The sequence below is a fragment of the Rhodofomes roseus genome (genome assembly GCF_022264815.1).
Source record: "Rhodofomes roseus strain CIRM-BRFM 1785 chromosome Unknown C8Q71scaffold_30, whole genome shotgun sequence".
Taxonomy (NCBI): domain Eukaryota; kingdom Fungi; phylum Basidiomycota; class Agaricomycetes; order Polyporales; family Fomitopsidaceae; genus Rhodofomes; species Rhodofomes roseus.
Window position 1 is genome coordinate 30,535 of NW_025952986.1, and position 13,639 is coordinate 44,173.

Here is a 13,639-nt window from a genome sequence, read left to right on the forward strand (position 1 = left end):
ACTGTCTCAGTACCAACCACTATTCCTCAAAATCTACTTGGACATCATGGAAATGCCATTAGCTAAAGGCTTTCAGCATATCATTGCAGCCAGAGATGACCTAACAAGAGCATCAGAAGGTTGTGCACTACGAAATAAGACAGCCAAACTTGTTGCAAAGTTTTTCTTCGAAGAGATATTATGCACATATGGAGCTGTGGGAGAAGTTGTCACAGACAATGGTTCAGAATCATTCAAGGAAGCCTTCACAGAACTCATGGACAAGTATGGGCTGCCACAGATTAAGATATCCAGTTATAGTTCCAAGGCCAATGGAGTTGTAGAGAGAGGACACTTCATTATAAGGGAAGCCTTGTTGAAGTCATGTGAAGGTGATTGGACAAAATGGCCAGACTATGTCCATCATGTTTTCTTTGCATTGCTCTAGTTATCATGTCACAGAAATCAAAGACAATGACTACAGATCTGGAGTGTTAACTATCATCCTATCATTGACTACCCATTCCAATAGGAATGAGGCCTAAACTTCGGATTTAGTGACTTCACTCTAACCCATCATTACCAGCAGTCCTATAGATTATTTATTTGCACTTTCTATGATGCTTTTACAGTGTATACCAACTGTTTCCTCAGTAATGTTGATGTTTAATCTTTGGACTTAGTGTTCTTCACCTTTATCCTACAGTACTAATGTCCTTACAGTCTGTTTTCTAGCATTAGTTATAATGCTTCACATTCTGCAGTGGCTTTATGTATAATATCATAGAAACTCAAACTTTGGAGTTAGCATTTTCACTCTGATCATCTGTTACTAGTAACATTACAAATTGCTTACTTGTATGTCATAACACAATTCACAACTTGTACTGATCAGTTGACTAGTAAGAGTGAAGTTCGAGCTTTGGACTTAGCATTTCATGTTATTGTCCACTGTTACTAATGTCATTACAGTCCGTTCTATAGCACTAGTTATAATGTGTTGTAATCTGTATTGACCTTGTGTATAGCAACATTGAAATCTGACTTCAGAGTTAGTGCTTTTGCCCTGACCCTTTATTACTAGTGACCCTACAAATTGCTTACTTGCATGTCTTAAGACGCATTGCAACCTGTATTGATCAATTCTCTAGTAAGGTTGAAGTCCAAATTTCGGACTTAGTGCTTATTGCTCCTGTCCCATGTTGCTGATGTCACTACAGTCTGTTTCTTAGCATCAACTACAACACTTTGCAATCTGTATTGATCATTATGTATAGCAAGACTGAAGCCTGAACTCTAGAGTTAGTGCCTTTACTCTAACTCTCTCTTACTAGTGGTGTTACAAATTGCTTAATCACATTGGTTATCATGCTTTACAACTCATATTGACCATTTGTCTAGCAAGGCTGAAGTTCAAACTTTGGACTTGGTGCTTTTTCATACTTTATCATGTGACCATAGTCATTACAGTTTGTTATTAGTGTTTCTAATCACATCGGTTGATTTGTACTGATCTTTTTAAACTCCACTTTTAGCTGTCAGTTATGAAACACTTATTGATATTATGATCATAGTAACGGCATTACAATTCAACTCTAACAACGCACATGCTCTCGCATCTTGGACTTAGTGAAATTTCTCTCTATTTGCTCATTATTATGAGCTTAGAGTTTCTACTTCATCACATCCTTATAGCCATAGTATGCCCATAGTATAGTCACTACTCAACGTTCATAGACTCACTGACTTGCAGTTACTATCATTCACTTACTTCAATACAACATTTACTTATGTTCTTTCATATGTTGTATCAATGTTTTGTTGACTTCATAATAAAGTCATAACAAGTGTGTAAACACTTGTTACAATCTGTATCAACACTAATACAGACAGTTCATATAGTCTGCCTTAATAGTGCTTGTAAACACTACTTATGTCCACTCTTATCACACTAACACATGTATAATGAGGCCCTATGATATGTGTCTGTTGTACAGCAGACTCACATTGATGCCATGTCTTTGTGTTAGTTGGTGCTTGTCACCCAGTCTTGCTTTGTCTGCCGGATGTGCCACCAGGCAGTTTTCCTTGCCCAGACACCTGCATCTCAGATCACTTCTACAGTGTTCTACCTTGTGATAACATGAACCCAGGGCTTGTGCCCAAAGTTTACAGGGTTCATTGTGAATTGTGTATTGTAGATACAATTGATGCTGACAAGGAGATCAAAGATGTCCTAGGCCCAACTCCTCCCACAAGACCAAGGCTGGGCAGGGTTATGTTTGATGACTTGCCTCCAACATAGTCACAATTCCAACCTTCACAAGCAGAACAAAATCATTTTCCTTGGTTGTAAGCAAAGAAACACGATGTGTGCTGTTGAGTTCGGCTCCCTCCGTACAGGGTAAGGAGGAAGGGTAGATTTTTAGTCAAGGATGGGTAGTGGTATTAGGTGTATGTGACGGGTGTATCGTCCAGAAGACAAGTCTATACGAGAGCAAAATATAGAGAGTTCCTTCCAAGCCGTCTGCCCGAGTTGAGAGCCTCCGAGTCCGAGTCCTAGTCCGCGTCCGAGAGTGGCTCCTACGTGTCCTCTCCCGCTCCCTCCGACCCGCTACTTATCCTCCTTCAGCCGAGCTCACGTGCCCCTCCCTCCTTCCCTCCGGGTCTGCCCCCACTCTTCCCTCTCCTCCCGCTCACGCCTTCTTTCCCATACCGATGGTGCAGCCCCCGAACCCCACCACTTCGTCGCACTCCGCTCGCTACCTCCGTCTAATCGAGGTTCTCCAGTGCGAAGGAACGTTCGAGCCCCGGTTCGACGTGGAGCACGCCACTGCCTGGCTTGCCTGGGCTCATGGTGCTCGCTGGCTCGTGGTTCGTCACCTTCCGTCGTTCTCCTCGTCCCTCCTGACCCGTCTGCCTTGCCCCAGCGGATGCTCTTCGAGTCCTACGCTCTAGCGACCGCTCACGGCGACGCCCGCATCCCCCTTCCGTCCGGTATCCCCGAGGTCTGCGAGCTTATCGAGCACCTGGACCACGTGTTCCTCAACCTCCGCTCCGAGCAGAACGAGGCGCCGCTCCTATACGCGACCATCCCTTGGTCCCCGGACCAGCTTCAGAAGGAGCAAGCCGCCGCGGAAGAAGCCCGACCCCCTCCTCCTCCGTCGTATAACGATCCTCCCCTCCGCCTCTCCTCCCTCCGCGGTTCAACCGACAACTGGGACCGCATCCTTGCCGCTACGGACCGTTCCTTGGATGTCCTCCGCCTCGAGCTTGGCCACCTCCACCGCGGCCTGGCTGAGGCCCGGATCGACCAGCTGTCCGTGATGCGCGAAGTAGTCTCCATCTCGGGCCGTCTAGAGGACATATGTGACGTGCGAGACATCCCTCCCCCGTTGGAATTAATCCGTGACTGAACCCTTACGAGTAGCATCTTCCTCCGTCCGGTTTGTCCCCCCCGGTACCCGTATGTCCTGGCATGTAACAGCTTGCGGAGTTCAATAGATCTGACTTGTGCCGCGTTCGAATCACCTCGTAAGACGTCCCGTTCCAGTCCTGTTGCCGCGGCCCGATCCTTGTCTCCCAGCTAACGTCCCCGGCCTTCTCTGACTCTCCATCTTCCGGCGGTTCTGGCCTCAGCCCGTGGGCCCCGCCCACAACGAGATCACCTGGTAAGCTGATCCTCTGCATCCCGTGTTCTCAATTCTCACCTGCAAATGCTACCTCTCTTGAAGCCATTGCTGTACCACAGCCATCGGCTTTGGCCAGAAAGCACACAGCCTAGCCTTTTCCTTTCCCTGGTACCTCCTTGTCTGCCCTGGTCAGTTCCATTTGAGCCATCCCTGGGGCCATACTATAGCCCTGCCTGGCCATGCCAGTTGCTTGCAGAGCTCAGGAATGCTGTCTTTGAGGCTGCTTGTTCTGGCAACAAAGCCCCTCCTGACCTGCAAGTCCAGGGTACTGATACATCACACTGTGCAGTTGTCTTCAAGGACATGCTCAGTCAGGCTGCAGCCAACCATGATTTCTCAGAAATCCTCACTGAAGATTGTTTGTTCTGGGTGTAAGTTGTCCATTGAGTGATTGAACCTCTGACTGATCATCATTCTTTGAACAGGGTACAGGCTCTTTCACATGGGCACTTGATTACAGTATCCTCAGGAGATGACTTGGAACAACAGACTATCACAATCCTACTTGCTGGCTTCAAACAATATCTGTTGTCATCTCAAACAGCACAACTTGGTGAGGGATTACAACTTCTCACCTGTCCTCCCTTGTGCAGCTTTGATCAATCTTGCAGATGACAACTTGCAATTATTGGAGTAATCATAGGGCTATCTCTTGTCAATGGGCTGGCTGTCTCAGGTATTGATTGTTACGTCAACGTTTGTTTTCCCGTATTTGCACTCGAGCAGTGTACTATCCTAACATGGGCCCAACCCCATGACGCTACGGTTCCAGTCTTCGGACTCCTTCGCTGTTCGCTCTGGTCCAACCCGGGGCAGTTCACGTGATCTCTGACTCAGTATGACTCGTCGTGACTCCTCTCTTACTCATACCTGACTCATCACTTATGACTCTGTCCCTGACTCGTCATGACTCACTCCCCCGTGCTCCTATTGGCTAGGTAGTTGTGACTCGTCCAGGACCTGCCCTGAACTCCCCATGTATATAAGACCTGTGTACAGTAGCGGTCAAACCTCAGTTCGACCTGGTTATCTATTGAAGCTTCACCAGCTCCTTGGATATCAGAAACTCCCCACTCGACCTGCTAGACGGACTTAGCAGCGTCTTTGACCATCCTCCCCATCCAAGGATGATTAGAACCTAAGGTCCCTACGTTTAGGGTTAGGTTGAGAGCTAGTGCTCTAGGTGTCACGCTTCGCGTAACATTGATGGTGCTTGGCTCATCTACCTCCTGAATGGCTGCAAGTTTGCAGTGATCACAAGGGAGGTCATGGAAGATTTCTACCCTTGCCTTGCTGCAAGAATTGTTGAACTAGACAACATGAGCCCAACTGACAACCTCACATCATTTGCACACTGTCTTGAGGTCCATGCTAGAATTGATGTGAGTCATCGTTTGCAAAACTGGTATTTCTTGTGGTGATTCTGATGAAGTGTGCTGCAGGTTGCCCACTATGCAAATTGGGATGCCAAAAGTCATGCTGGCCTTGCCCCAATTCTGCTGTATTGGGCCTTGCTAGGTAGCAATGCCTTTCTTTCAGGTTTCAACCTGCCCCGTGCAAATGGTCTTACCCTGTCCTGTAAGAGCTGTATAGCCGTAAGCCACTCAGTCAATGGGGTAACATGACTATATTCAGGTACATGTACGGCCGTCAGCAACTATACAGAGATTATGGTAAGTGTATTGCATAGTGTAGTGAGTAGGGAAAGATATCTCACCTCAGTCAATGGGGTAGTAACACAACTGAGGGAAAAGAAGAAGAGAGACAAGACAGACAAACCACCCCTGGCAGGGTATCATGTGCCAGGTGGCTGAAGGAGAGATCTGGATTGGGGAAATGTCCTCAACATATCCACGGTGTGTCAAGCCATGTTATGACGCTTTGTAGCCTTCTGAGGTGAGATGTTTGCTTCTAGGTTGCACAGGCATTTGCTGGTGGACTGACTGCTCTCATCATTCAAAGCTACTCAACACAAATCACTGGGTACGTGACGCTGCAAGACAACCTCAATATCACTGTCAAGCACTCAGTTTTGCTGCCAGTTTGTTCAATCCCAATGCTCCCAACTCAGGTCCCATGAAGCTTGCCAATCCTTTCAAGGACTTCCTGCAGCAAACTGGGATCCCTTGTCAATGTTGTCATGCATCATTTGAGAGGAAGTGAGCTGCAGGGCTATTCAACTCTGAACTCATTGAGCTGGGCAAGATTGACTCTCCAAGCTTCCAATCTTGTATGCTTGCAATTGCTGCAACAGGCTCTGATTTGATTGTCAGCAGTGAACCCATCCAGGTTTGTACATGACATCATCTAAAATTGTGAATATGTTCACTTACAACCTGTTTGTGTTGTCATTTTTAGATCACCTTTGTCGGTGACAATGACAGTGACTACATCTGTCCTACAAACACTCAGAGGTATTGTCTGCAGCAGTGTATTGTCAGCTGGCAGACCTGCTTCAATTTAGGAATGACCCCAACAGGGTATCTGTCGCAGCTTGTATGGCAGACATATGGCTCTGGTACCCCTGATGGACCAGCTTTTCTCATTGACACCATTGATTGCTGGTTGCTTGTGAGCATACTGACTGCAATTGCCACCCACCATGGAGGAAGCTATTGATTCCATAGCATGGCTTGCCAGGTTCACATGTATTGAACAACTTATGCCATTTTTTGCTTGCATGGCCTTGTATTCACTATTGCCCCTTGCTAGTGTGTTCTCACTACAGTAGCACTTCATTTCACAGACACTCACTTTAAATACACCATTTGTGCTTTTGGCTGAGGTGCATTCCTCACCTTTGTTTGGTATGCCAGGAATAATTGATTATCGTAGCATCAGTTCACAAACCTGGCCAGGAAAAGCAACACTAGCTGGATTTGACCCAGTGACCTTCTGATAGGGCCTACAATGCTCTAACCAACTGAGCTACAGTGCCTGTCAAAAGGTGGATGTGACTACAAGCCCCTCTTTGGGCTTCAAACTCGTCAGGGCTACAAGCCGCTCTTGGGCTTTGAACTCGCCCATCAGCGCATAATGAAAGTGAAAGTTAAGATCCCTGTCATGGGGAGCATTGAGGCCTGGACCTGAACTTTGATGGCTCTGCAGTAGAGCATGTATGTTGGGACCTGAAAGATGGTGAACTAACTATGCCTGAATAGGGTGAAGCCAGAGGAAACTCTGGTGGAGGCTCATGTGGAAGTAAGACATAGGAACATAAGAAATTGGGTGTACTTATGTGGACATAATTGTGCGGCTTGGAAATCCATGGGTAGTGCTGGAACTGGCAACAGTATACAGTCCAAATTGGTACTTGCAGTATTTGGTTCATTAACTACTGTTATGGACTAGGGTTGCTAACTTACCAAATACTTACTTGGTAACAATAACCTTTGGTTAGTCATATACACCTAAGTAAATTTAGAACCGAGGATTGTCTCATTGTATAGAGGATTAATACAACGATTGAAGTGGGAGTTGTAATTGAGTTAGGATTGATCGGTCAATTGAGTGTGAAGATTGCTTGAACAAATATTCTCTAAGTTTTGAGTGGCTCACTAGTGAGTACGGACTTAGAGAATGAGATCGACTTGGTTAAGCGATGTATAGTTGATTCAGGTTATGTTGAGCACATTGTGTCAAACATTGAGGTATGCCACTAATGCACGAACCCGACTTTAACTCTTATGGTGAAGCTAACTCTTACCAAACCCTTCAAAGTAGTGCAAGGCTATACTATTGAAGGGGTCAAGACTAATTGACTTAGCGCACAGCTATAAGTACAATCGTACTTAGTGTTGTCCAGCATGGGGCTATGGATGGGGCTATGGATGATCAAGTGGCTCACACCAATGGATTGAATGTCAAGAGAGTGTTATTCTTCTGTACACTATGACAGTGTTTAAATACATGCTAGAAGTCCTAGAATATTTTATTGCAGAACAATAACCCAAGTCAAGTCCTCAGTCGACTGCCCGCATACTGATTGTCCTTACACTGAACTAATTAGTCTTGATTTGGTCACAACTGGTAAGTCCGGATGAGTCAATTGGTTCTCCGGAACGGTCTCCATGATCAGCTGACACTTAGCTTTGAATGGTAGGTGTAGACTTTTCACCAAAAAGGCACGTCCTTGCTGTTAGTCATGTGCTGGTGCTAGTGTTAGGGATAGAGGCTTGATAGCCTCAGAGTGCACAGAAACTCGTTAGAAGTGTTTACTTACCAAGTGGCTGCATCAGTGAAGGTTGGTTATGTGCTTATCTTACTCTCCTTATTTTTCCTTTATTCCTCTCAATGGACATCAATGTAGCGCTTTCATTGTTTTATTACCAAGGTATTGATTACCGACGTTTTGATGCTTTAGAAACACTTGTTACTGTATCTACTAAACGGACTATTACCGAGTTTCTAGTGTGTTCTTACTCATTATGACCAGATGCCTTCAGTACTGATACAAGAGCTATTGTATGCTCGGTAAATGATGGTTATTACCGATCAATTACCGAGTTATAATGGTTTTGTATCGGCATAGAAAGGAATGGCTGTGCGACAATTACCGAGCCATTCCCGAAGCTGTGTTGAATGGCTGTGCTATCCTTAGGCTGTACACCGAAAATGCGGACTCTTGCATGCCTCGGTAATGCCTCGGGAATCACAGTCCTGAAACAGTGGCTGTACTGTGGCTGTACTAGGATGACTCGGTAACATAGCTTGCCTCGTTGGAAACAATGAAGTGTAAGGCTATGATCCTATTGTTCTCCTAGAATGGCCTCTGAAGTGGTGTAAATGAGTCAAGGACATGTACTATACACTTCTACGACACTCCTTGATTTTCTATATACTTCCATGTAGCTCCATTGGCTGTGTCCTCGGTAATGGCATAAAAGGGCATTCCCGAGCACAGTCAAGAAAATCTATCATCCAATCCACCATCTACTCTTCACTGAAACACACCCTGTGTGCCACTCAAACTCTTACTTTGCCCCGAGTGCTAAGTTAGCCATACTAGCCACTCAACCACTCTCGCCGAGTTCTTACCGACGCGCTCTAAGACCTGCGACAGTGAAACCTTACTTAGTACAGTCCTCGCGCTACTAGTAAGGTTTAAGTAACTCATTGACTGACTTCACAAGTTGGGTCCAGTAAGAGAAGGTGCTTAGTCATCATCTCATTCTGAAAACTTGTTACCAACATCAATAGATCTCTGTATCAACTAGTTCCATACTAGCACGTCTCAGTGGCATTACTATAATTAAAGTGGTTAGCCTAACCAGCAACTCACTTGACACTGAAGCAAGCCTTATAGCCATTAGCTGGCTGAGGATTAATTGCCTTAGTGAGCCCCTCTTGAAGCACGGCCTCGCGCTGCTACATTAGGGTTTTGTAACTTGCCATTGTCACTGTGCAGTCAAAGCTAGCTGTTCAGACTTCCATTCAACTTCTGTTGTGTGACTTCAAAACCGAAAAAGCCCATTCCTTCGGAATCAACCTCTGGATACTAATCCTCTGTATTCAGACTTCATCCTCTATTCTAAAAAGCTCTAAACCTCGGCAATAATCCCCATTCATTGCCGACTCAAATCCACTCTTAGCTTACTCTTCCCAGTTGACAGCTGTTTGCAGAACGATAGTCACTCGCGAACGCGCGCGACATATGATGACTAAGCGCTCCGCGCTTCGGGAAGTTGGAGGAGGGCGGCGCTGACTCCATCGTGCCGCTCTTCTACAACATTGTTTGTCCTCTCGTGTCAGATTTCCCCGGGACTGCTGTTGTCCGTACACACATTGCATACCACGGTCACGTTACAAGGACCGCCGCGTACTGTAGCACCTCTGTACTGTCCATTGTCTCATACTAATCAAGTCCACCTGTATTGCCTCTCCTATGGCTCGCTACAACGGAAACCGACGATCTGTCCCAACACCCACGAAAGAGCTCATTGTCTATATGCTGGCCTTCCTGCGTCCAAAAAAAGTTGCCCGCTATCTTGGGCTGAGCACAAGAACTGTCTTTCGTGTATACGCATTGTGGGCATCTACAGGCAGTGTTATGCGCGAGCGGCTACAGGACGGACGGCCGCGGAAACTCAATGGACTCGACGCAGCCGTAAGTATATCTCTCAAATAAGGTATATCAATCATAAATGTCATTCTTCAGTATCTGGAGAGCTGCGTAGCGCGCACACCAGATATCTATCTTGACGAGCTACAGGACATGTTGTTTGAGGGTCGCCAGGTACTTGTATCAATAGCAACTATTGAGCGGACCCTGTGCCGTAGAGGCTGGACACGGAAGACGGTCAGTTAGCCTCTTCACCATTTCCCGCTGATAATAAATTCATTTCCAGATGGCACGGCCTGCAATTGAGCGGGATGAGGCTCAGCGCGATCAGTACCGACTGCAAGTCGGACTTGATTTTGACGGTGGACATGACAAGCTGGTATTTCTGGATGAATCGGGGGTCGACAGACGCTCGACACGGCGAAGATATGGCTGGGCACCATCAGGTAACCGGTCACGCAAGCATGATTTCTTTGTGCGAGGGAAGAGGTGAGCACTTCACTGCGTATCACTGTTCACATTTGCGCTGAGGACATGACGGACCAGATATTCCATCCTTCCTGCGCTCTCTGTGGACGGCATACTTCAGCTTCACATCCAGGACCACTCATACACCGCCGATGGTTTCAATCGCTTCGTTGAGTCACTGCTTGACCAGATGAACCCATATCCGGGTCGAAACTCCGTCCTTGTCATGGACAACCATAGCATTCACAAATCTGAGGAACTGCGAGAACTTGTTGAGGCCAGGTGCGTACTGTGTGCTTGGACATTGATGGTATACTCAATTGATTCATACATAATACAGGGGTCGCCGGCTGCTTTTCCTTCCACCGTACTCGCCAGATCTCAACCCCATCGAGGAGATGTTCTCACACGTCAAGTCATGGCTCCGACGTCACCGCCTCTATGCCTGAAGAGAACTTCTCACCCGACACAGCACATGTGATCCGTACCAGATGCTCTGGGATGCAGTCTTCACAACAACGCCAAGCATGGCAAAAGGATGGTTCTACAACTCAGGATACTCGGTGTATTAGGAGGGCATTAGTACATGTATTATGCTTCCGTTCAGCCATTCCGTACGTCTATCTACAATAATGATACATAATTTACATGTGATTCCTTTCCGTTCTGATCAGCTTTACATGTCAACATCATTCTCCTTCTCCTTGGCCCGACCCTTGCCCTTACGCGCACGGCGTGTCAGGACATGAGCGCACTCTAGCATGGGTCGCACAGCACCCGGGGGCATCCCAGCATGGTCCGTGAACAATGAGAGGTCGAAGTTCTCGAAGTCGACCGTATAGCAAAACCCCAATTCTGCCAGACGTGGCTCGTACTGCGGGTAGTTGTGAGCCGGCCTTGTTTGATTGAGTTCCAACAGCAACGCAGCGGTCGTAGGGAAGACGACAGAGTCGTTGTTCGTGTCGGATGCAGGATTGATCGCCGGCACTGACATCCTCTCAGTGCTCGACTCTGCGGCGACTACACGCCGCTCCTTCCTCGCACGTTCGACCGCCCTCCGCTTAGAGTTGACGGGGTCGTAGGTCTGCCCTTCCGGTGGTGTATTGAGGGTTGCATTCCCATGTGCCTGCGAGAGCATCAGTAAAGGCTCATCAAGTCAGGGTGTGCACGTACAATTTCATGTGCCCACCAGGTGATCTGTTTGATGTCAACGTCTACATGTCCAGCTGTGCGTCGGTCGATATAGCACCATCGGTTCGGCTTGTCACTGTTGATGCAGTGGGCGTCGTGGCACCGCAGGTGCTCCTTCAGGTCGGACATCGCTGCGAGATGCCGGGATGCGTCTGATGGCTCGTCGGACGAGCTATCGCTGTCTGATGATTCCTCGCGCGGGCGTTTCTTGCCCTTCTTGTCCTTCTTCGCCTTCTTGCCCTTCTTGCTACCCTTCTTTTGGCCCCTCTTCCCCTTGTCCTTGGGCTGCGCACGGTCATCACGCTCAGCTGTCTGTTGAATATGTCAGCACTGCACAAGAGTGTACAACAGAACCTTACGAGATTGTAGATTACAAGATCCCGTTTCTTCCGGGCCCTCAAGTTCGTACCGATGTACTCCTGGAAGGCCTCGTGCATGTTGAACAAGTTCGCAAGAACCTTGAAGTCGTCCGAGTTCTTCGCACCATCCATCTTGTAGGCAAGATCAACCTCTTCATCGACGAGTCCCATGCGTGCGCGGATCCGGTCGATGAAGTCCGTCCAGCTGACGTCGCTGTCGATGGTGACAAGGTCACGGAGATATGGCGGGCTGCTCGTCATTGTATCCAGGGGCACAGAGACCCGGACCGCTTGCGCTAGGCTCCGTGGTGAGCAGCAAACACTACGTACAGTGAGCAATTACGTACCTGGCGGCCTGTGTGGTCCAACTGGTGATGGTTCCCGCTCTACCCCAGCCCTCTCTTCACGGAGTTGTGCAATATCAGGAGGTGGCGGGCCGGCGTTCAGCCACCAGGCAGCACGGGGATAGTGGTCTTGCCAGGTCAGAGCAGTTTGTTGCCCCGTGGGAAATTGACTGAAGAGAGGGGATTCGTGAGGGCCAGGATCAGGTTGCGACAGAGGAGGAGGGCTAGGAGAGATCTGAGCGAGAACCTCAGGTGGGACGTCGTGCTCGTAGATCCAGCTTTTGTCACCGAACGGATTGTACTCAGCGTTCGCGCGGGAGCTTTGGCCTTGGCCGCCACCCCCGCCCGATGAGCCGTTAGCCTGCGTAAGATCCATCGCAGTGACGGATATTGGTGTACTCACAGAGCCCTATATATTGTGCTCATGTTGGGGCCATTGCGTAGGTGAGTGCTCGGCAAGTCTACGGTCGCGTCAGTGGTGGCGTTGTGAAACTGGACGAAGCACTGGAAGGGCGGACGTGTCCTACCAAGTCATCGCTTCGCGTCAGGGCCGTTGCTCACGGGATCGCGTCGGGTGGCGTGGCATAGATCGTTGCCTCGCAGCCGTCGTGCTGGCAGCGTGCGCGCAGTCGAGCGGAAGAGGCGGGTGGGGTGTGGTGCAGATGAGAGACGCGATGGAGTCAGCGCCGCCCTCCTCCAACTTCCCGAAGCGCGGAGCGCTTAGTCATCATATGTCGCGCGCGTTCGCGAGTGACTATCGTTCTGCAAACAGCTGGAAGAGCAGTACTGCATACTTGTATAGCAGCACTGACTAAAGTCCCACCCTCTTTTGTATTCATTGTGGATCTGGTATCCTCATTACAGCTCAACTTTGCGCCATCTCGGTAATTGCATTGCCGAAGATTACCGAGGATTTTACCGTTTGTTACCGCTTTGTATAGGCAATACAAATCTCTATCACCGAGGTTACTATTCCTATTGACTCGGCAATAAACTCGGTAACTAGCTGTCTATAAACAAAAACAGAACCATTACAGCTAGCCACTTGACAGGCTTTGTGACTTAGACATTTTCAAGTTAGGTGTACCTAACAACTATGCTTAGTAGACTTGATAGTTCAATAAGTAGCCATTGTTGTATCCAATAGGTTGACAATTATGTGAACAGCTAGGATTGTTCTTCACTAGGATGACAGAGTACCTTGTTGTTGCTGACCCTTCTTGGAGGGGTATTCTGTGCATGCCTGGGAAAGTCATTTAGTACCTGTAGGAATCCCAATGCTCAGTCAAAGAGTCTTGACTATATAACAACTGAATTGGTCATCCCTTTGAAAATTTCTAGTGAATTGAATTCACAAAAGTCCTGGCTGATGCCTCCCCATGGTTGGTCTGGGAACAGGTTTGGAGCTCTTCTGAACTAGCTAAAGTCACCAGGTGGGTAATATATAACATGGGTCATATGTATGTGCTCAACAAACGCTTTATTGCGGGAGAGCCCACATATCAACATGGTTAAACTTGCTTCTTAATGCAGCACTTGCTGCGG

At 47.8% G+C, this 13,639-nt stretch overlaps 2 protein-coding genes and 1 pseudogene across 3 annotated transcripts; 1 reads left to right on the plus strand and 2 right to left on the minus strand.

Annotated features, from left to right (window-relative positions):
- Window positions 1–6,535: 6,535 nt before the first annotated feature.
- On the minus strand, window positions 6,536–6,609 carry C8Q71DRAFT_t145 (annotated as a pseudogene). Its single transcript has one exon. The product of its transcript is annotated as a tRNA-OTHER (tRNA).
- Window positions 6,610–9,555: 2,946 nt separating this feature from the next.
- On the plus strand, window positions 9,556–9,978 carry C8Q71DRAFT_716529 (uncharacterized protein; the record flags this gene model as incomplete). The annotated part of the gene is made up of 2 exons (XM_047921111.1): window positions 9,556–9,777; window positions 9,829–9,978. 2 exons carry the CDS (start codon window positions 9,556–9,558, stop codon window positions 9,976–9,978), a joined length of 372 nt encoding a protein of 123 aa, XP_047773853.1.
- Window positions 9,979–10,876: 898 nt separating this feature from the next.
- C8Q71DRAFT_727323 (uncharacterized protein) lies at window positions 10,877–12,470 on the minus strand (the record flags this gene model as incomplete). Its single annotated transcript, XM_047921845.1, has 4 exons — window positions 10,877–11,326; window positions 11,374–11,703; window positions 11,751–12,046; window positions 12,098–12,470. The coding sequence occupies 4 exons, from the start codon at window positions 12,468–12,470 to the stop codon at window positions 10,877–10,879; spliced, it is 1,449 nt and encodes a 482-aa protein (XP_047773854.1).
- Between the last annotated feature and the right edge of the window lie 1,169 nt (window positions 12,471–13,639).